This window comes from Typopeltis vanoorti, chromosome 2 (assembly GCF_054136105.1).
Source record: "Typopeltis vanoorti isolate ZY-2024b chromosome 2, IOZ_Tvanoo_1.0, whole genome shotgun sequence".
Lineage (NCBI taxonomy): Eukaryota > Metazoa > Arthropoda > Arachnida > Uropygi > Thelyphonidae > Typopeltis > Typopeltis vanoorti.
This window is the reverse complement of record NC_143550.1, coordinates 2,390,399-2,414,903: the sequence shown is the minus strand read 5'-3', so window position 1 is coordinate 2,414,903 and position 24,505 is coordinate 2,390,399. Positions and strand designations below refer to the sequence as shown.

General features: G+C 38.6%; 1 protein-coding gene across 1 annotated transcript in view; it reads left to right on the top strand.

Annotated features, from left to right (window-relative positions):
* Positions 1-24,505, top strand: part of LOC150108781 (protein-lysine N-trimethyltransferase SMYD5-like) — a 397,190-nt gene that overhangs the window by 26,533 nt on the left and 346,152 nt on the right. The window contains exon 2 of the mRNA XM_090414210.1: positions 22,703-22,951. Coding sequence (XP_090270336.1) covers positions 22,703-22,951 — 249 coding nt within the window. The remainder of the gene's footprint in view (positions 1-22,702; positions 22,952-24,505) is intronic.

Below are 24,505 nucleotides of genomic sequence, written 5' to 3'. Positions count from 1 at the left end.
GAATGAAAGAAGAGGAGAGAATGGAAACAATAGGAGAGAGAGAATGGTAAGAGGTGTAATGTATGGCGACTCAGTGATCCGTGGTGTTCAAGATAGGATGCGTGAGGAGTGTTTGCCAGGAGGAACAATAAAAAGGGTGGCTATGGCAATTAAGAGATGTGAAAGGGTGGATGAGATGATTGTGATGGCAGGAACAAATGATTTGAGTGGTAATGTAAGTTGGGCAGTGAGAAATATGAGATTTTTTCTTGAGGCTGTACGGAAGAAGACAGAGAGAGGAAAAATAGTGTGCGTGTTGCCTAGGTATGATAATGATGAACTGAGCAGAAGAGCGGTGATATTGAATGGCATAATAGCGAGAATGTGTGACAAGAGAGGACTGGTATATGTGGATGCTTGGAGTGCGTTTGAGGAAAGAGAGGAATTGTATGCGAGAGACCGCTTACATTTGAATGAGGAAGGACGTAGGCATCTGGAGAGATTGCTGTTCTGAACGAGTCAGTGTGTCCCAGGGAGGATGATAGCAGGGGTGGCCTCTTGTGGGAATGGATACTTGGGAGAAGGGAGACGATGTCAGGTAGCACTGAGCCCAGTGGAGTCTAGAAGGGATAATGCTGGGTATAGAAACAATGGTATTTATATGTTTTATACTAATGCCAGGAGTATCTGGAAAAGGGAGAGGAATTGGTGGCGCAGATAGCATCAGCCTGGCCAAAAATTATTGGGATCACTGAGACGTGGTTGACAGAAGGGGATATAATAACAGAAATAGAAGTCGCTGGGTATAGCATTTTTCATCAGGATAGGAGGGCAAAGCGTGGTGGTGGGGTACTGCTTATGATAAGTGATGACCTATGTCCTCTAAGAGTGGAGGCTTTGGAAGGAAGTGAGACAAATGATTTTGAGAGCATATGGTGTGAGGTAGAGGTAGGCAAGACAGGATATTTAGTGGGGTATTGCTACACACCCAGGAACACAGAGGATGGGGACCAGGAGATGTTTAGACAGCTAAGTTTGGCAAGTGCAAGAAGAATGATTGTTATGGGGGATTTTAACCACAGTAGTATAAATTGGAGAGAGGAAGATGCATGTAGCAATAGGTGAATGGAATTTCTAGAATTCTTGAGGGACAAATGTCTTAGGCAACATGTAACAGAGGGAACAAGAGATTCAACAGTTTTGGATTTAGTTATAGCATCCAAAGAGCTGATAATAACTGAGATGACATCTCTCCCACCAGTTGGAGAGAGTGACCATATGGTTTTGACTTGGAAAATGAATAGACATGCAGGAGTATCAAAGAGACGGGAACTTATGTGGAATTATAAAGCAGGTGATTATAATAGTCTTAGACGTCAACTTCGGGAAGTTTCATGGAGGGAGGAATTGGAAGGCCGGGATATCATTAGTGCATGGGAAATTATGAAAGAATATTTGTTAGCAGCAATGGTAAGTTGTATACTACGAGTGAAGAAGAGGACACAATTTGGAATAAAGTGGATGACAAACAATATTAAACAGGAATTGCATGCGAAAAAGAGGCGTGGAAGAGATATAAGGAGACAGGTGAAGAGAGGATGCATGAAGAATATAAGACACAGGCCAGAAGAGTGACTAGTGTGGTACGGAAAGCGAAACTGGAATATGAGAGGAGGTTGGTCCTAAGATCCAAAGAAAATCCTAGGGAATTTTTTAGCTATGTGGCCAGTAGGAGGAGAAATGACTGTGGAAGAATGATATTGTGGGATAAAAATGGGAATAGAGTGACTGATGCAGAGGACATAGTGGAATTGTTCAATGAACACTTTATTGGAGTATTTCATCCTAGATGAGTCAGTTTTAATGCTAGAGGGATAGGGTTGGTTTGAGGTTTAGAGGTACAGGAGGAGAGTGTGTTTCAGATACTAAGTACTCTGGATGTCAGTAAAGCTTTGGGACTGGACAGTATTTCACCACGAGTTTTGAGAGAATGTGCCAGGTAACTGACAGTGCCTTTAACCTGGATTTTCCTTCCATTCCCTGTGCAAAAGGTGCCCAGGGAATGGAAGGAAGGTAAGATAGTGCCATTGCATAAGGGTGGTAACAGACTGGAAGTGTCTAATTATAGGCCAGTCTGTGTGTCATCAGTAGTTGTTAAGATCTTGGAGAAAGTAGGGATCGTGTACAACATTGGGCAGATGAGGGTAATGTTATCTTATAGGATTTGTGAAAGGGCGCTCTTGTTTTAGCAATATGCTACCCTTTTATAATAAAGTTACAAGAACATTAGATGAGGGAAAGGCATATACTGCAATTTTCTTAGACTTAGCAAAGGCATTTGACAGGGTGCCACATGATAAGCTGATATTTAAGTTGCAGCACATGGGTCTGGATGTCAGATTGGTCAATTGGATTCAGGATTGGCTGTCTGATAGGTATCAGAGAGTTGTGTGTGTGGTGGAGCAGTTTCAAGGAGGCAGAGGGTTAAAAGTGGGGATCCCACAGGGCTCAGTACAAGGACCTATATTGTTTAACCTTTATATCAGTGACATTGCCAGTGGATTGCAAGGGGATATTCAGTTGTTTGCGGATGATGCGTAGCTGGGAAGGATTATTAGTAATAGTGCAGATGTGGTAGCCCTGCAAGAGGATTTGAATAAGCTAGATAGATGGGTAAATGAATGGGGGTGTCAGTTTAATGCAGCAAAATGTAAGGTCTTGAGGTTTGGGAAACATCGATGGGATGCAGCATACTCTATGGGAGGAGTTATGCTGGAGGAAGTAGAGGAGACAAGAGATCTGGGGTTGATGGTTGATAGAAACCTGAAGTTTAGGGGACATATTGCAAAGGTGGTGAATGTAACACAGAGGATTGCTGCAATTATGAGAAGGACACTGACCTGCAGAGATAAGAGGGTTATCATTCTGTTGTATAAGTCTCTGATCAGACCACACTTGGACTATTGTTCTCAGATTTGGTCTCCAGGATTTGAAGGGGATAAATTAACTGTGGAAAGGATACAAAGACAGATGACAAAGATGGTTTCAGGACTGTACAAGGATAGTTACGAGGATCGGCCGAGGGAATGTGGACTGCAGAGTTTGGTGGATAGAAGAAGGAGAGGTGATATGATTGAGACTTTTAAACTGTTGAGAGGTGGTTACAGGGTTGACACTGGGGAGTTCTTTCACTTGGTTGAACAGCGGGAAGGAGTGATGACAAGAGGCCATCCCTGGAAGTTACGAAAGGAAACTGTGAGCAAGAGGGTGAGCAGTGGTTTCTTTGTGTGGAGGGTGGTTGAACCGTGGAATGCATTGCCTGATGGAGTGGTGAGAGCGAGATTAGTCAATGAGTTTAAGGAGTGGTATGATAGACTTTGTGTTTCTTAGGAGCGGATCTCCCCTCGATGAGTCTTGACAGACTATGTTCTTAGGAAGAACCTCCCACGATGAGTCTTTCGACTCCATGGAGGCCTGAATAATAATAATAATAATAAAACACAATGCTCATCCAACCGTGCCTTAAACTGATTCAATGTGTCTACACCCACAACATACATTCAGGCAATGCATTCCACTCACCAACCGCTCTCTCCATGTAAAGAACCTACTCCTCTGTTCATACCCTCCTTATACAGTTTCCAGCAATGGCCTCTTGTTCTACTCCCCCTCTCCCATTGTATGAAAAATCTCTTCCATGTCTACCCGATAACAACCCCTCCGACTAGCTTATATGTCTCAATCATATCCCCCCCCCCTCCTCCTCCTATTCACAAGGCTCTGCAACTTACATTCTCTCTCAATCTGTCCTCGTACTCCACATTCCAAAGACCACTGACTACCTTTGTGAATCTTCTCTGGACTCTTTCCAACATATCCTCGTCACCATGAATGAACAAGTAAGAAGTGAAGTGAAAGAGCAGGAGGGTAAAGAAAGAGAGATTGAAGTGGTGCTTATGAATGGAGAAGTGGGAAGCATGAGTGTAGAAAATGAGAGAAGTGTCCAAGACAAACAAACTCAGGGTGGACAGGGGACCATAGTGTGTGCAAAAAGTTGATGCTCAAAGAGGAAGTGGTGTGTATATGCAAGAAGGAAATGGGATGGCCAGAGATGTAGGGAGAACAGTTGGATTTGAAGAAGGTTCTGGATGGATAAGGAGAAAAAGAAATTGGTTTCAGGAAGACATGGAGAAGTCACATGTAATAAGTGGTGCCTGTGCTTGTAATAGATCCAGGAATGAGTTATGTCTTGCAAATGCTAGAAGTCTCAGAAACATCGAAAATGAAATGGTTGCATTGATTGATTGAGTTTGCTTACACAAAAATTGTTGGAATAAGTGAGAAATGGTTGGATGAGGAGGACATCCTGAAAGGAATAGAGATGAAAGGATATGTTTTTCGTGACGATAGAAAAGGGTAAAAAGGAGTGTTATTTATGTTAGAAAAAGAGTTATGCCCATATAAGGTAGTGATGCAAGGGGAGAAATAGTGGTTCTGAGTCACTAACATGTGAGATAGAGGTGAATAGAATGAAATACTTAGTCAGATGTTGCTATAGACCTGAGAATTTGGAGGATATTGACCATGAAATGTTTATGCAAATTACCCAAGTAAATAGGAAAAGAGTGAACATTATAGGTGATTTTAATTATGGCAATAAAATTATGATGACAAGATAGTTACTGAAAGTAAATAAAATTAAGTTCTCAATTTTTTGAGAGATAACTACATCAGACAGTATGTAACAGTGGCACTACTACTGATTGGTACTAAATGAGTAATCATTATGGGGGACCTAAATTATCCAAGTATGGAATAGGTTGCTGAGAAAACACTCCTAAGAATGGAGAATTTATAGATCTCTTGCAAACCAGTTTTCTCATGCAACACAGGGAAAAAAGGAACTCAAGGTCAAACAGTGTTAGATTTCCTTTTAGCATCAGAAGAGTCTCATTTAAGGATGTGATTGCACCACCAGTTGGTGACAGTGTGATCATGTAGTACTTATTATTATTAACATCTGCCCTTCATGGAGTCAGAGACGCATCGTGGGAAGTACACACTATTGCACACAATGCTCATCCAACCATGCCTTAAAATGATTCAGTGTGCCTACATTCACAACACACTCAGGCAATGCATTCCACTCACCAACCACTCTCCATCCAAAGACCTTTCTCCTCACTCCTCTGCTCACACCTTCTTTAAACAGTTTCCAACAATGGCTTCTTGTTCTACCCCTTTCTCTCATTCTATGAAAAATCTCTTCCATGTTAACCTGATAACAACCCCCTGACTAGCTTCCATGTCTCAGTCATACCTGCCCCCCACTTCCTACTATTCACGAAGCTTTGCAATTTACATTCTCTTAATCTGTCCTCATACTCCAAATTCCAAAGACCATTGACAAACTTTAAATCTTCTCTGGACCATTTCCAACATATCATGGTCACCATGAAAATCTGGTGACCAAATCTGTGGACAATAATCCATATGAGGCCATCAAGGCCTTATACAATGGCATCATAACCTCTCTATTTCTGCATGTCACAGTCCTCTGCATCATTGCCATTATCTGATGTGACGTCTTCACAACTTATGCAATGTGGCCCCTGAATTTCATGTCCTTGTCCACCATCACTCCTAGATCTCTCATCTCCTCCACTTCCTTTAAAGTTTCCCCACCAAGTGTATACTTTTCATCCCATCATTGCTTACCAGATCTCAAAACCTTACACTTTGCAACATTGAACTGATAGTTCCACTTACCTGCCCATTCATGCAATCTATTCAAGTCCTCCTGCAAGGCCATAACAGTAGCTTGACTCTGGGTTGCCCTTCCCAATTTTGTATCATCTGAAAACAGCTACATATCACTAGTTAAACTCATCCCAATATCATTAATATACAAATTAAACAACAGCGATCACGGAACTGATCCCTGCGGTACAACACTAGTGATGTTCCTCTTACGGGATTCCCCACTCCCATATACAACTTTCTGATAATTATCCGACAGTCAGTCACTGATTCAACTCAGAAGTCTGTTATCCAATCACATCTGTTTCAATTTATATATTAGTTTGTCGTTTGGGAGCCTATCAAAAGCTTTTGGAAAATCCAAGTACACCACTATATATGCATTTCCCCTGTCCAAGATATTTGTCACCTTGTTATAGTACATAAGTAAGTTTGTGAAACATGATCTCCCCTTAACAAAACCATGCTGATAACCATAAAGAATACTGCTGTTTTCACCTACTTTTCACCAATCTCTCTCTCTCTAGTATCTTCACCTCAACTTGTGATATGGCATATAATTTGAAGCCACAGCCTTATCACCACCTTTATGCAATGAAACAATTTTAACTTCTTTCTGCTCCCTTGGAACCTGTGCTGTTGTAAGACTCTTATTAAACAAGCATGCCAATGCTACTGCCAGTTCCTTGGAACATTCCCTTAAGATGCATGGTGACATGTCATTAAATCTTATTGCCTTATTGACATCAAGGTTATTTATTTACTCAAATACCTCCTGCTCACTTACAATTAAGCCATCCTCTCGTATGTCCTCTACACTTAAGTTTCTCATAATTCCACCCTGATCAGGATGAAACACCCTTATAAATTGATCATTGAATACCTCAACAATGCCTTCAGCAGCACTTACTATTCTACCATTTTTCATCCATTAACATCATCTTACAACGATCATTCTTCTTTCTACTTGCCACATAGCTTAAAAAAATATATAAAAAAAACTCTACATTTTTCTTCACCTGATTTGCTCATACTGCACTTTTGTTTTCATTATAACTGCATCACTCTTTGACTTGTTCTTGATACTCTTCGTGTAACTGATTATTACCATTATTCATCTTATACTGCTTCCAAAGTATCTTTTTCTTCCAGATTTCATGCTTAAGCCCCTTATTCATCCATTTTACACCTACCTTATTCGGTCTTCTGGCTTTCGGAATACATTCACACATTGATTCTGTTACGTATATTTTTGTCAGTTCCCAAGTAGCATTTATTTCCTTACCCCTCAACTCCTCGTTCCATGCTATAGCTCCCAGCTGTCTCCTAAGCTTGTCATAATTACCAGCCTTATAATTCCACATATATCCTTTCCTCATAGAAACCCAGGTAATCATTTCATGATCACTCTCACCAACTGAAGGAAAGTGTGAAACCCCACTTACAGTTACACTCTCTGACGATATGATTACATCTAAAACTGTTGATCCTTCGTGCCCTCCTTTACATGCTGCCTGAGATAGTTATCTCTCAAAAACTCAAGAAATTCATTTTCCTTCTTCCCAAATGTCATTTTTTTTATTACAATAATTAAGCCATCCTCTATACTTTTTCCAATTCCAATCTATACTGCCATAATTAAAATCACCTATAATAATAATTACCTGTCATTTATTTACTAATTCAAATTGTTTATACATTTCTTCACCACCACCCTCCACATTCCCTCACCTATAGCAACATTTAACTATGTCTTCCTGTCAACTTCCATGTTACACCACACTACCTCATAATCAGTGCCACTCTTTCCCTTTTTCATGTCTATCTTATGTGGACTCGATTACTCTGCTATCATCAGCAGCACTGCCCGCCCTTCTTGCCCTTTCTATCCTTGCAAAAAATGCTGTATCCTTCCATTTCTATTCCCATTACAATATCATCTTCATTTAACGTGTTTCATTTATTCCAATGATTTTGGGGCGAATAAACTCAATCATGGAAACCATTTCATCCCCCTTATTTCTGATACTTCTGTCATTTAAACAAACACAGCTGTTAATTTTTAGGTCTAAAACTAGTCCTACCCAAGCCATTGGTTGGTTGCAGTTTCCCCACCACACCTGCCCTTGCCCAATCAGTTTTATCACCACTTACCACATATGTTTGCTCAGTCTTAACTTCCCCACCCACATCGCGATATACCCCATCTTCATACACACATTTACTGCTACTTTCAACATCCACTCTTCCTATGCGATGTGTCTCCCTGTTCATCACTGCTCCCCCCCCAGTTTTCCTGTTCCTCTTGATTTCCTGTTCTGTCTTCTCTCAAACTACTATTGTTTCCACTGCCCAGCACTACTGTCTCTTCAATACTCTCCTGCTCTTTCACCTCATCTTTTACTTTTGATCTCTTGTATGCAGCACATACTGTACTTCCATTTAGCAACACTTTCTCCATTGCACTCACTCGATAGCCATTTAAATGCAACTGATCATACCTGTGTAATTCCATTCTTCTCTGAAACATATGCCATACATCCACAAACTGTATTCTCTTCTCCTCACACAACTCTGCTAGTATACCATTCCTGATTTCAGTTCTCTGTCTTAGCTCATCATTGTCATACCTCATCAACACACTGACAACTTTTCCCACTAAGCTGTTTTATTTCACTCTTCTCAACAACCTCCTGATATTTGACTTGCATATCTGACTTGCATTTTATGTCCACTGAAATCATTTTTCTCCATGACCACCACTAGTTCTCTTGCTTGTTTCATCCTCATCCAACACCTGAATTATCCTGTTCATTCTCGCTCCTAGATAGCAGACCTTATGGATTCTCTCATCATCTAATTGGCTTACTATGGAATATCCATACACTGCTATCCTGGAGTCACTCGTCACCTCTTTTATCCTTTTTTCTTTCATTCTCTTCTTTTGCACACTTCTATTAGTTTCCACTAAACGTCTCGTATCACTCTTCATATTCCTCATTTCATTTTTCATTTTCAACAACTTTTTCATAAAATCTTGCAATCCGACAATTTCATCTTTGTCACCCTCTCATTCTGCTGCATCATACTTTCGTTTCCTCATTCATACTTTCTTTCACTTCCTTATCACTAACTTTTGCTTCTGCATTCTTACTTTCCCTGGCTTCTACATTCTTGCTTTTGCTAACTTTTGCTTCTACATTCTTGTTTTTTTACATTCTTCCTTTTTCTACATTCTTCCTTTTTGTGTGAGTAAAAGAAGGAATGAATTTGGAAGAATAAGTAATGAAAGCAGGTAGTACACTGGTGACTGAAGCAGATGAGATTGTTCATCTAATAAGCACTCACTTTACTGAGATCTATCCATAGGCCATGCAACATGCAACACAGTGCTACCAGAGTGAGAGATTCATGAGGAGGCGCTAGAGCTGTTTCATAACCTGGACAAAAATCAGCAGTAGGGACAAATGGGTTATCATCATGTATACTAAAAGAATGTTCAGCTAAACTGGTTCAATCCTTGATCTGGTGTTGTATGATTTGAGTCTTAGCTCAGGGAAGATCCTACAGGAATGGAATGTATGATAGTCCTGTTTGCACAAGGGTTGTGCAAACAGGGCTATCTAATTGATCTCTAACAACCAACCTCTCATTATCTCTGGAGTGGTGGGGAAGATTTTTGAAAAGTTAAGAACTGGATTACAGAAATGGTTAACATACTAGCTGTACTCTCCAAGGAACAGTATAGGTTTACTAAAGGAAAATTATGCTCCTGAGAAATTGCTGATATTTTATGTTATGGTTGAGTTGAATCAAGGGGATAGATACTCTGATACTACTTGACTTAGCAAACGCATTTGACAGGGTACCACATGAAAGACTCTCTTTTACATAAATCAGAGGATATACGATTGGAATATGAACTTTTGACTTCGATAGGAGTATGGCTGATAAACAGAAAACGGTATATAAGGGTGTGTGAGTATGCCACACACATTTAAGGTGATCAGTAGTGATTGTGACTAGTCTTCTTAAATAGTCCTAAGACTGATCCCCTCTGATCAGTCCGTTGACTGTTCTCCTATCTATACATTAATGATATTGGAAAGGATAACTTGACAATAGCGTTCAGTTGTTTGCAAAGATAGGCAGGCAATTAGGGATGTTACTGATATGCAACACTTATGGAATAACTTGAATAGTTGGGAACAGAGGATACCATGTAAAAGGCTGTTGCATAAATTAGAAGATATATGATTGGAATATAAACTATTGACTTGGATTAGAGGGTAGTTGGCGAACAGTATCAGAAAGTTGAGATGTGAGTCTGTCAGATTTCAGGTGACCTTTGGTGTTCCCCCGGGAATCAGTCCTTGGACCATTGTGGTTTAATCTAGTTAATGATATTGGGAAGGACCCGGTAGATGTTCAGTTATTTGCTGATGATGCAAAGATAGGTAGGACAATGAGCATATTAATGAAATGCAGCATGTATACAGAGTAATTTTGATTTTTGAACTCTGAACCATGGGCAGTTAATGATTATGGCTGTCAGTTTAATGTTAGTGTAAAGTTATGCACTTTGCCTTAATAGAATATATACTGGTAGAATTATTCTTGGAATAGTTGATTAGACTAGGTATCTTGGAGTTATGTTGGATAGGAAGTTGAGGTTCAGCGGTCACATAGCAAATATTGCAAATACAACTCTTGATACATATTTATAAATTTAGGGACACAAAAACACACGTGTTGAAAATATTATTTTATTAATTATTAATAAAATACTATTTGACATTTCGACCCCTGTATCAAGGTCATCATCAGAAGGATACATGTGTATAAGGAACAAGCTACATGCTATAGCCCTATATACCAGTGAACTAAATCTATGAAGTTAATCCTTTTTCCTAGCCTGACCTCTAGCAATAAAACAAAATTTATATATATATAAAATAAATAAAATAAAACATATATATATATTTATATAAATACAACTAGAATAAACTGCTCAAGTCCTCATGTATTAATATTCTTCTAGATTTGTACAGTTCTGATTGTTATATGATTTCCTTCAGTTGTTGTTGAATGTTACAAACACTTCACCAGGTTGTCTTCTTGTAGTGGGATTTTTCTTTTTCTTTGGCTTGTTTATGGTTATACAGGTTGTAGATGGTCCTCCACATTCTTGGAATGGTTAGGCCATCATTTTTGTTGAGATTTGGGTTATGTTTGAGCATTTCACATGACTTTAAATTTCCTCTCAAACCAGGTTTTAGTGCAGTGTAGAGACTTAGTATTTTTCCAATCAATTCTGTGGTATGTTTGGAGTGCGTGGTCAGAAAGTCTGGTTTTTCCAAAATGGAGGTATTTAATGTGTCGTTTGTGTTCGTCTTGTCTAATTGGGATAGTTCGCCCTGTTTCCCCTATGTATGGTATGTTACACGTGCATTGTATTTTGTATACCCCTGGGTGGGCTAGGTGTGGAAGAGGATCTTTAGAAGAACTGAGTAGGTGTCTTAATTTATTCGGGGGTTTAAAAGTGGTTTTAATGTTGTATTTGCATAGTGTTCTGTCTATTTTTTTTTTTTTTTTTTTTTTTCAGAAATTCCTCTAACATAAGGAATAACAATAGAATTCCTGAAATCTTTGTTCTTACTGGTATCTTTGTGGTGGATCTTGTGAATAGTTTTTTTACTGTATCCATTTTTTATAAATGTTTGGTTGATGATCTTGTATTCCTGGTTTAGTGCTTGTTCATTAGAACAAATAGTTTGAGCTCTGTGTTTAAGGGTGCTTATAACACTTAGTTTTTGTGTTGGGTGGTGGTAAGAATTTTTGTGTATGTATTGGCCTGTGTGTAGGTTTGTGGTAGACTGAGAAGGAGAGACAGCCAGAGGGAAGACGTGTGATAAGTGTGTCTAGGAATGGAAGAGAGTTGTTTTTTCCCATTTCAATGGTGAATGGGATACGTTTGTGTTGTTTGTTTAGGTGACTAAGGAATGTATTTAGTGCTTCTCGGCTGTGGCGCCAAATCGCGAAAATATCGTCGACGTATCTGAGCCAAATTTTGGGCTTTAGACATGCTGTCTCTAAAGCACGTTGCTCAAAGTCTTCCATATAAAAGTTCACTATTGGGGGAGAAAGTGGTGAGCGCATGGCTCTATCTTCTTTTTGAAGGTAAAAATTGTTTTGCCACACAAAATATCCAGAGCATCCAGTATCCATTAATAAATATCCAGTACATGGGCAAAGAGGGCCATGATGTCTTGTGGAAATATGTTCTGTAAGAGCAAGATAGTGTCATTGATTGGGACATTGGTGAAAAGGGAAGTTATGTCAAAGCTGACTAATAAATCTTGGTCGTTGAGTGTAATGTTTTTAATTTTATTTATGAAATGTGAATTTTTTATGTAGGAAGGGGACTGACCTACCAATTCCTTGAGTGTGGCTGCTAATTTTTTGGCTAAGAAATAATTTGGGCTGTCAATTTCTTCAGCAATCGGACGTAATGGTGTGTCTGCTTTGTGTATTTTTGGCAGGCCATAAATTCTGGGCGCGCGGGCATAATGAGGTATTAATTTTTTGGTTATTTCTTCTGGCCATGTGTGGATGGATTTGATTAATTCAGTTGTTTTCTTTTTGTTATGTTTTGTGGGGTTGTAGTTTACCATTTGGTAGGTGTTGTGGTCTGATATCAAATGGTTCATTTTTTCAATGTATGTTGTACGGTCTAAAAGGACTACTGCCGTTACCGTTATCTGCTTTCGTGATTATAATGTCTTGATTATTTTTTAAGGATTTAAGGGCTAGATTTTTGGTTTTGTTTAAGTTGCTGCTTAGTTTTTTGTTTGTATTCCTAACCAGGAATACAAGATCATCAACCAAACAGTTATAAAAAATGGATACAGTAAAAAAACTATTCACAAGATTCTCCACAAAGATACCAGTAAGAACAAAAAAGATTTCAGGAATGCTATTGCCATTCCTTGTGTTAGAGGCATTTCTGAAAAAATAGACAGAACACAACGCAAATACAACATTAAAACCACCTTTAAACCCCTGAATAAATTAAGACACTTACTCAGTTCTTCTAAAGATCCTCTTCCACACCTAGCCCACCCAGGGTATACAAAATATGCATATGTAACATACCATACATAGGGGAAACAGGGTGAACTATCCCAATTAGACAAGACGAACACAAACGATGTTTCTATGCGTATTTTATCAGCTAGATTAGCGGCCATACTCAAGGAATTGGTAGGTCAGTCCCCTTCCTACATAAAAAAATATATATTTCATAAATAAAATTAAAAACATTACACTCAACGACCAAGATTTATTAGTCAGCTTTGACATACCTTCCATTTTCACCAATGTCCCAATCAGTGACAGTATCATGCTCTTACAGAACATATTTCCACAAGACATCATGGTCCTCTTTGCCCACGTACTCCGCTCCGGATATTTCGTGTGGCCAAACAATTTTTACCTTCAAAAAGAACATACAGCCATGGGCTCACTGCTTTCCCCCCAATAGCGAACTTTTTTATGGAAGACTTTGAGCAACGTGCTTTAGAGACAGCATGTCTAAAGCCCAAAATTTGGCTCAGATACGTCGACGATATTTTCACGATTTGGCCCCACGGCCAAGAAGCACTAAATACATTCCTTAGTCACCTAAACAAACAACACAAACGTATCCAATTCACCATTGAAATGGAAAAAAACAACTCTCTTCCATTCCTAGACACACTTATCACACGTCTTCCCTCTGGCTGTCTCTCCTTCTCGGTCTACCGCAAACCTACACACACAGGCCAATACATACACAAAAATTCTTACCACCACCCAACACAAAAACTAGGTGTCATAAACATAAGCACCCTTAAACACAGAGCTCAAACTGTTTGTTCTAATGAACAAGCTCTAAACCAGGAATACAAGATCATCAACCAAACAGTTATAAAAAATGGATACAGTAAAAAAACTATTCACAAGATTCTCCACAAAGATACCAGTAAGAACAAAAAAGATTTCAGGAATGCTATTGCCATTCCTTGTGTTAGAGGCATTTCTGAAAAAATAGACAGAACACAACGCAAATACAACATTAAAACCACCTTTAAACCCCTGAATAAATTAAGACACTTACTCAGTTCTTCTAAAGATCCTCTTCCACACCTAGCCCACCCAGGGTATACAAAATATGCATATGTAACATACCATACATAGGGGAAACAGGGTGAACTATCCCAATTAGACAAGACGAACACAAACGACACATTGAATACTGTCATACCCCGACTTACGCTATCCTGACTTACGCGAATCCGGAGTTACGTGGTTTCTTATATGTACGTATTCCTGTTCCGCTTCACGCCTCACCACTAGTCGTATCTTTCAGGCGCAGGCCACATTCGCCAGTATCGCACATGCTGTGAACATGCACTGAAGTGTTTTGCGCACTCTCCATTCATACACTATGTTCATAGTCTACAAACCTTGCGATTGTTTAATGTTATGCTCTTGATAAAAATTTTATCACATAAAAAATAATAATGTCATCCAAAAGAAACGTCCGATTCTTCTACGGCTAGCAAGAAAAGAAAATCATTGACTTTGGAAACAAAACTGAACATTATTAAGGATTTTGAAGGCAGAATGAAAATTTGTGAGCTAGCAAAGAAGTTCGATCTACAGGAATCCACAGTAAGAACAATCATAAAAGAAAGGTTTACAGATTTTGGAGGACACAGATTCTAACGAGGAATGAATTGTTAAAAAAAAAAAAAATCCTGTCTTATCCATTTCAGAGTTCAAGCGTATATGAAACTACTCAGAGGTAAACAGGTGGCTCTCAAAAGCAGGGGGATTCAGTTAGTGGAAGGTGAGCTGGTGCTGGCCTGAAGGACGGACTACACCAGGCTAGACTGAAGCCCGAGTCCTTCTGATCACTGACGCACTTCTCTCCACTAGCTTTTCCTGTGCTTTGAGGAATCGCAGTGTGTGGCAGTGAAGTGAGATGAAAACATTGAAGAAATGATGGTGATCTTTGGATATATTATCTGAATCCTTGGATATACTGAGTTAGTCACTATCACAAACTGAACCTTTTTATTCCGATGCTCCTGGCATTTGTATATTGTAAATCTAGTCCATCATCAGTATTAACATAGTTCTTACTATTATTTTTGTAATCTCCACTTGTGTCTACAATAGAGTATGTATCCTCTAATTTTTCAGGCCTCTATCTCATTATGCCATCTCTGCTACCTTTCCATTCTTCCAATTCTAGTTTATTTGTCCCAGCACACTCACTTACCTTGAAAACAGTCTTTTTAAATGCCCATATCTTTCTCTATTCAAATGTTCTCAGTGTTAGCATATTTCAGATTTCTCTTTCTGCACATTTTTGCCATTGTCTTATTTGCATTATCATTGTTCTTCTCTTCCACTCTGCTTTACCACGCTGGAAGAACACAGTCTTCCCTCTCTCACATTTCAACTGCATAGAGCCTAACATCAATCTCAAATCTCTTGCTACACAATTTGTGTTACCTCTCAAGTCATTCATACCAACTATCACCATCATTTCTTGTTTTTTAATCTCACTTCATTACCACACACTATATCATTCCTCAAGGCAAGCACTCCTCTAAACCCTACCCTGCTCATCCCCAAATCATGGACACCATGTGTCACACTCCTCATAGCTCCATTCATTCTTTTCTGCTTCCTTTCTCTCTCTGTTGACTTTATTCCACTGCCTCTTTCCTTGTCTGTCCCATTCTTTCTCCACTTCCTTACTCTCTCTCATGCCTACTCTTATTCTCCTTGCACTATATAACGTTTCTCGTCTCTTAATTTATTCATTGATCCTCCTCAACTCATTCTCCATGCCTTCCATTTCTCAGCAGTTTAGTTTCCCTCACACATCCTGCTTCCACCTGACATTCACTCGTGCATCAAAACACTTTCTTCTGCCATACTATTGAAGGACAAATCCATAGACACCTCTTTCATGTTTTCTTCACTCTCTAACAGGCCACTTGTGTCTAACTAGTTGGTACTCATCTATTTCTAGCATTCTACCTCTGCTGCTCCTAAAGCTCAAGATAGTAACACTAAGGTCAGAGTGGTTCAGACCGGCTACGTTTAATGCACACATACATGTTGCTGTTCCTCACCAGCCACATTTCTAATCCTCAATTTGTGTACATTCCCAAATGCATAGCATGCTATGAAATCCTTCACTAGGCTATGAATAATATAGTAGCAGATCGGATGACCATGTGTTATCTCTGACAGCTATCATGATGATATGGGCATGGTTAGTCACAAGGCAGAACAATAAGTTTGTACAGTAAAAGCATACCAATAATATGATAAACCAGTTCAGTAGCACATACTTAAAAACTGGTGTTAATGAATATACCCATGAAAAATCTCCTTTTCACAGAAGACATCTTCTGTCTTCATCTACCTAATGGCAAGTGCATAAGGGATAAATTAGCCAGAACACTGGACTACCAGTATACAAAACTGTGTTCAAACTAGTTATAATTTATGGATCTGATATTGGGTTAGAAATAAAACAGTTGATTAGAGATCACATACTTGAAAATTATGAGAAAAATTAGAGGAGTGAACAGGTAGCATTGGTGGCAGAATCAGGAAAAATGAAGCAGCTTCATTTTTCCTTTCATTGTCAGCATTCATGGATGCGTGAGAAGAGCTGATCTAATTTGGTATTACTTAAACAGAATTAGCAGAGAGATGATTATCGAAACAGGTGTTTGTTAAGATGGCAAGAAAAAGACTCAGAGAAAGATCAAGATCTTGGTGGGTTGATGCTGCCAGAAGTGTCTTAGAAGACACAAATATAAAATCTGACAATACAGGAGTCTTTGGAGATAACTGAATTATCGGAGGAAAATTGTTAATAACACCCCAAGTGTATGAGTCAGGAATTCGATGATTTTTATGTGACTCCCACTCATGATAGGTTGTACCGAAATGCTATAGTTTTTTGAGCATGTTCTTCCAGGCTTGATTGTAACTGATTGGATATATTTTATTTTGTTATCATCATCAGATCCATGGAGTCAAGACTCATCATGAGAGATCCCACTGTCACATACACACTTGGCCAAAAATTACATGCCTTAGTAAAACCCGATTGACAGAAGTGATATATCTATAAGAACAGAGGTATTTTCATGCAGGTTAGATGGAATAGTACAGGAGGTGGGGTATAACTGATGATACATGAAGGAATTCAACAAAATTAAAAATTAGAGGATTTTAGGTCTGGGATGATGGTTCATTAGAGGTTATCTGGTGCAAGATAGAGGCTAATAGAACAATGTATATTGTTGATTGCTGTTCAGGAGGTCCACAGGAAGTTGTGGATGCCATACAGGCTGAGCAATTATTATCTGAGACTTCAGTTATGGGGACATAAGTTGGGAGGAAAGTGGACATGACAGGATGGAAGTTGAATTTATACAGTTGCTAAGGAAGAAGCATGTCATGGAGGTGACCAGAGTTCAAGAGTGCTGAATTTCATAATAGCATCAGAAGATGTACCCATAACCAAGGTAAATACTTTGCTCCAGTTGGGGAGAGTGACCATACACTCTTGTTTTGGATAGCTGCTAAACATGTGAAAGTCTCTCTATCAAGAAAGGGTTTATGTTGAACTATAAAGCTGGTAATTATGACAGAGTTAAGAGGCATCTTGGAACAGTGCCATGGCTTAAGAACTGCAAAGAAAGGATGTAAATTGTGCATGGGAAGTGGCTAGAGAATGTTTGAGAGAATCAGTATCAGACCTGCATAGCCATTGTCAAGAGGATAAACAACTGGAGGTTAAGTGGATGAGTAGGGATATAATGCAAAAAAAAAAGAAAAAATTGTGGAGGGAAACATAAAGAAAAAGTTATCATCATACACATGAGCAGTACAAAGTGAAAGCAAGAAGAGTGACTAGTATGGTAAGAAAGGCCAGATCTGTTTGAGAGAAAATTAACTAAGCAGGCCAGTGTAAATCGAAAAGAGTTTTTTTGTCATGTAGCAAGTAAGAAGAAGGATGACTTTAATCAATGGTAGTGGTAGAAAGGTGACAGAAACAGAAGTCGAGTTGCTGAGTGATCACTTGCAAAGGTGTATCATCCAGCTGGAGATTTTTGCAGTTGCTGATGTGACAGTCTAATGTTGGAATTGAGGTAGATGAACAGGAGATGCTCAGCATATTGAACAATACCAATGTGAATATAGCAATAGGACTGGCTGGTACATCTGCTATATGTACCATGTGCTATATGAATGTGCAATAGAATTGACAGTGCCAGTAATAAAATTGTTCAATCTAAGTCTCTACTCTGACAAGGCTCCAAGGGAGTGTAAAGAGGATGAGATAGTTCCATTACATAAAAGTGCCTCCAAGACAGAAGTAGCAAATTACAGACTGATTAACATCCCAGTTTGCTAGTTAAAGTATTGAAAACTTTGATTAAAAGTAAAATTCAACAATGAATAGTGGAAATAAAATACCCTATGGTGATGGCATGGCTTTGTAATTTGTTAATGTTTTATAATAGTGACAGCAAAATTAGATAAGGGAGATGGATATACCATGTTTTTGCTGGACTTTGCAAAAACAGTTGACAGAATACCACATGGAAAACTATTTACAAAAGTTGTAGCAAATGGGAATGGATATGAAATTGGTATCTTGGATAGGGGTGTGGCTGACAGACACATCAGTGAGTAATATATGATAGTGGAATCTAGAAAAAGGAGGGTGACTAGTGGAGTGTTCTGGGGTGACTAATGCCTCAGGGTTCTGTACTAAGGCCACCACTCTTTGATTTGCATATTAACAATATAGTGAAATTTTAAAGGTGGATATTAAATTGTTTGATGATGATGCAAAACTGTGGATGCCAATAATTTATAAAGGTGATGTAGATATCCTTTGGGATGATTTAAATAAATTGACATTGTGGGAAAAGGATAATGATTGTCAATTTAATGTTGCAAAATGTAAAATTATGCACTTTAGGTTGAAAAGGTTACATGCTGTTTATCACATTAATAGTACTGGATTGCAGGCGATTGACTTGGGAGTAATGGTGAAAAGGGAGTTGAAGTTCAGAGGGCATATTGCAAAAGTTGACAAAATAGCTCAAAAGATTGCTTGGATGTTGAAAAACACACTAACTAATAAAGATAAGGAGGTTATTGTCCTTCTTTATAAGACTATGATTCAGTTACATCTTGACTACTGTGCACAGATTTGTTTACCTGAGTTTCTTGAGGATCAGGAGGTAGTGGTGGAGACGATTCAGAGATGAGTGACTAAGCTGGTGACAGAAGATCTGTTGAATGCAACCTATGATTATAGGATGAAGGTGTGCGGATTGCCAAATTTAGTTGATAGGTAGAGAAGAGGAAGACATGATAGATATAAGTTATTAAAGGAGTTCTATAAGATCAAAGCAAAGGAAGTTTTTCAATACCTGACTAATTCTAGAGATGAACTAGAGGTTCATCTCTGGAAGTTTGTAAGGGTCTCAGCACTAAATATTTCGCTTGTGGAATGGTTAGTGAGCGGAATGGATTGCCAGAATTATTTGAATGCCCTGACAGAGAATGAGTTTAAGAAGATGCATGATAAGTATTGTGTGTATAAAGGTTAGCATGTGTTGCTGCGATGAATCCTCCAATTCCATGTAGGTACACTTATAATAATAATACTAGACTGCAAATTTCATTTCTTCAGTCTTTCTTTATATTCAACATTCCATGGATCAGGAACCCACCTTAGTCATCTCCAGGTCCATTCTAACAGTACAGTAACGAGGGTATGAAGGCCTGTGGCAAGTTTCTAACTTGCACCCCCCAACCCAAAAATGACAAAAAGTTTGAAAAATTTAAATGTAACAAGTTAAATTTTGCTAAATGCAATATATTAAATACTTGCTATTAACCCCATCAGAATGAGTTGCAATGTGTTGCAGAATTTGTGTGTCTAAAGTGGCGTATTGCCGAAATTTAAAAATCTACCCTATATAAATAAAATGATAAGCCTTTTTATGTCAGTTTGTATGTCATGTTTTTTGAAACGTTTTGAAACTCAGGGGCTACTGTGAGTTTCATCAAGTTTTTCGAGTCATAAAAATTTTAGTCATCAGAATTCAAGGAGAACCAGCCTACCAGTCTGGAACTCGGGGGGTTGAGCGGCGTAGGCACCAGGGTGGGGAATCTCCCTTTCGAGTCATCAGAATTCAAGGAGAACCGGCCTACCAGTCCAGAACACGGGGTTGGGTGCCGTATCCCCCCCCCCCAGTACAATATAAAATAGCAAACTTTTATATTTATTTTTATTTTTTACATATTTTACGTTTTGTGCCCCAAACCTTGTTGCACCCGTTGTGGGCATCTCTTTCGCCACACCCTCGTTACGGCACTGCATTCTAGTAGTATTTCTTCATCCTTTTGAAAACCAGGTGACCAAAGCTGTGCACAGTAATCTATATGCAGCCTGATCAGAGCCTTGCCTTACAATGGGACTATAACATCCTTACTTCTACTGATCAGCATCCTTTGCATCATTGCCATAATCTGCTGTGCTGTCCTCAGTTTAGCAATTCCCCCAAAATTTTAGATCCTTATCTATAATCATCCCCATATGCCTTATTTCCTCTACCTCTAAGATATCCTCACCAATTGTATTCTCTACATACCATCTTTGCTTACCAAATTTTAAAACCTTATATTTTGCAATATTTTAATGGTAATCCCACTCACTTGCTCATTCACCCAGTCTATTCAAGTTCTAAAAGCTGCAGCATCTCCTCTACTCTTCAGTTTTTCCCAACTTTGCATCATCTGCAAACTGCATATTGCCATTCAAACCTTTCATACATTTAACATATAAGTTAAAGCACAGCAAGCCACAAAACAAATCCTTGAGGCACACCACTAGAGGCTTTCTTGTTCTGGGATATTCATCATCATCATCATGCGTATCAAGGATTTAGGCCTAGCATGGCCTGTTCCGGCCTTAGAAGTCATCGTTTAAGAGGACATCCTGGTTTTCTTTTTCCTAATGGCATGTACTGTTCTGGGATATTGCTTCTCCCAATTTGCAGTCTAGTGCATTAAATCCAACCTCATCCATTCCAGTTCAATTAATCCATCTGTACCAGCTTGCCATGTCTATCAGAGGCTTTGCACACTAAATATGCCAGTGTGCATGCATCTTTTATTCAGTGCATTTATCACCTTGTTATAAGTAAGCAGATTGCAAAATATCACAATCTTCCTTTAGAAATCCATGCCATTTTTCAAAAGGAATGCTGCTATTATCAACCCAATTCTGAATCCTAGTGTCTGCTGACCTCTCTTAACACTTTAATCACAGTTGCAGACTCATAGCTCAGCCTATAATTTGAAGCCTTAGTCTGGTCACTGAAGAGCAACAATTTTGTTCTCTTTCCATTCCTTTGGAGCTTTATCCAGTCTAAGACTGTTGTTATGCAAGTACATCAGAGCAGTTGTTAACTTCGTGGAACATTCCCTCGAAACATGCATTGATTATGTCAATCTCTGCAGCTTTATTAATGTCATTTACTCAATTCCTCATCTGCTTACTCACCATCAATTCCTCTGCCCTTCCCACTGTACTTCAGTGCTGCTTTTAACATCCTCATTATTTGATCTCCTTTTCATCTAATTCCATCCACTTCTTTGTTCCTGAAAGTGACAGCTGCAAGCTGTCTTTTGAGCTTTTCTTAATCTACAGCTCTATATTTCCACATACTTCCATTTCTCACAGAAGTTCTCATATAGCTCCTCATTTCTTGAGTACTTTCACCAACTAGAGGAAGATTTGATTCCTTAATTACAAGTAACATCCTCTGAGATGATCAACTCCTCAACCCTTGATCATTGTGTGACCTCTGTTATGTATTGCCTAATGTCTTTCAAACTTGAAATTTATTCCCTTTACCCTATATGACATCTCATCATTTCAGTCTATATTGCATTAATTAAAATTATCCATAATGATAACTCTTATTTTCTAGGCTAATTTGCCTGTACATTTCCTTCTCACTACTCTGCACATTATCAAGTCTATAGCAATATCTAACTAGATATTTCATCATATCACCACATTCCAGTCCATCCTGATCCTTTGCATGAGTAGACAAGATTCACTTCTTCCTCCAGTGTCCATACTTTTCAACTACTCACTTCTACATTTTTTTATTCTTCATAGGTCAACTTTCCAGGAACTCCCTGGAAAGTTGACCTATTCCTCCACAAACTGGACCTCTTCCTCCACATCCCCGAAACTGAAAGGCAGAGATTGGTTTTTTGGTGTAGGCAGCAGATAAAAATAACTAGCTTGATGGAACATTATATGGGAACGTTAATGTTATTTTAAGTGCTTCAGATGTAAGGAATGGTAATGATTTTACAATAGTCAGTGTGTTGAATTCAGAATTTTGTTAATTTGTTGGAATTATAGCTAAGACAGTGTGGATGAATATTATTAAATTCATTTCTGAAGAAGGACTAATCAGAACATAGATTATTTGCTCAGTCAGCTAGTGCTTTATTGATATGTTTGAGGTGGGAGGAGGAGAAAGAAGAGTGGTGATATTGTTTTGGTAGTATGCAAGTATGATTTTTGTGTAATGTGAAAGGCAGAGTGTTGAATGTAAAGGTATTAAATTCCTAATATTAATTTTATAAGACAGCAAAACTTTTAACATTGATTGGTATAATCTGCTTTTAAAATGGATCAGTCATTTTACTCTTGGAGGATTCATTTCTTGCAGCAGATTTTCCAATTCACTTTCAGTATTCATTTTTACTGTTTTTATTTGTTTTTGATAAAAGTAAATATTTATTATTATTATTATTATTTTTTTTTTTTATTCAGGGTAAAGGCTTATTTGCTTTGCACAAATTCAAAGCGGGAGAAATAATATTTGAAGAACGTCCACTGGTGTGTTCTCAGTTTTTATGGAACCAAGCATATGGATATCTTGCTTGTGATTACTGTATGCGTCCTTTAGAGACAGCTGAAGAAAATGTCCGTAGACTAACAGGAAATCAAGACCTTTGTCTTCCATATCCCCATTGTTGTATAACTAAGAAAGAAGAATATGTGGAATGTCCTTATTGTGAGGTAAGGAAATATATCAGTACTCAAATTACTTCAAGAAAATACTGCTATAAAATTATTATTTTATAGTATTTTAAAGTGATGTTATTATTCTAAGTTTTAAATTCTGAAGATCAATTTTGGTCCTAAGCTACTTAGGGTTATGTTCGGGCTTGACAGTCTTAACGTATAGATACTTACATTCCTGCAGAAACCCATTGTTGTATAACTAAGAATATGGAATTCTTATTATTATTATCTGACCTCCATGGAATCAGAGACTCATCGTGGGAGATGCACACTGTTGCACACAATTCTCACCCTTAAACTGATTCAATGTGTCTACATCCACAACAGACTTCTGCTCACCATCTACTCTCCATGCAAAGGACCTCCTCCTCACTCCTCTGCTCACACCCTCCTTATACAGTTTCCAGCAATGGCCTCTTGTTCTACCTCCCCCTCTTCCATTCAACAAAAAATGTCTTCCATGTCAACCTGATAACAATCACCTGACTACCTTATATGTCTCAGTTATATCTCCTCCCCTCTTCCTCCTATTCACGAGGCTCTGCAATTTACATTCTCTAAATCCGTCCCCATATTCCAAAGACCACTGACCACTTTTGTGAATCTTCTTTGGACCCTTCCTAACATATCCTCATTACCATGAAAACCCATCAACCAAATCTGTGCACAATAATCCATATGAGGGCTGAGCAAGAGACCTGATACAGAGGCACATTAACCTCTTTATTTCTGTATGTCAGGGTCCACATCACTGCTGTTATCCGATGTGACGTCTTCTCAACCTGTGCAATATGGACCCTGAATTTCAGGTCCTTGTTCTCCACCACCACCACCACTCCCCTCTTCTACTACCTTTTAAGGTTTTCCCACCAAGTGTATATTTTGCATCTCATTGTTGCTTACCAAATCTCAAAACCTTACACTTTGCAACAATGAACTGGCAGTTCCACTTACCTGCACATTCATGTAATCTATTCAAGTCTTCTTGTAAGGCCATAACATCTGCTCGACTCTACATTGCTCTCTCCAATTTTGCATCATCTACAAACAGCTGCATGTCATAATTAATACATGCAGTCCCTCGATTAATGTGCCTAATGCGTTCTTTAAAACTGAATTAATCTAAAATGCACTAATCCAATAAAATGGAAGATCTTGACCACTCCATAGAAGCCCCTCCAAAACCCTCAAGAGTATCCAGAATTCATAAAAATACTGAGGAAAATCTCCACCAAACACATCCCCCGAGGATGCTGCACAAACTACATTCCAGACCTTTCCAGTGACATATAAGCCCAGTGCTGATTACTTACAACTTGACAACACCAATCCCTTCTCAGAAGAGACTATCCAAGCAGGAGAAAAATTATGCTTCAAGATGGCAGGGGAAAGGCATTCCTCATGGAAACAAGAAATAGAAGCCCTTGATATGACCCATAGTAGCAGAAAGGCATGGAACTTTATCAACAGAATTAGGAAGGATTTCACTAAGCCATATGAGCATCTGCAGGTAACAGCTAATCAAATTGCTCACCAGCTGCTGCTGAA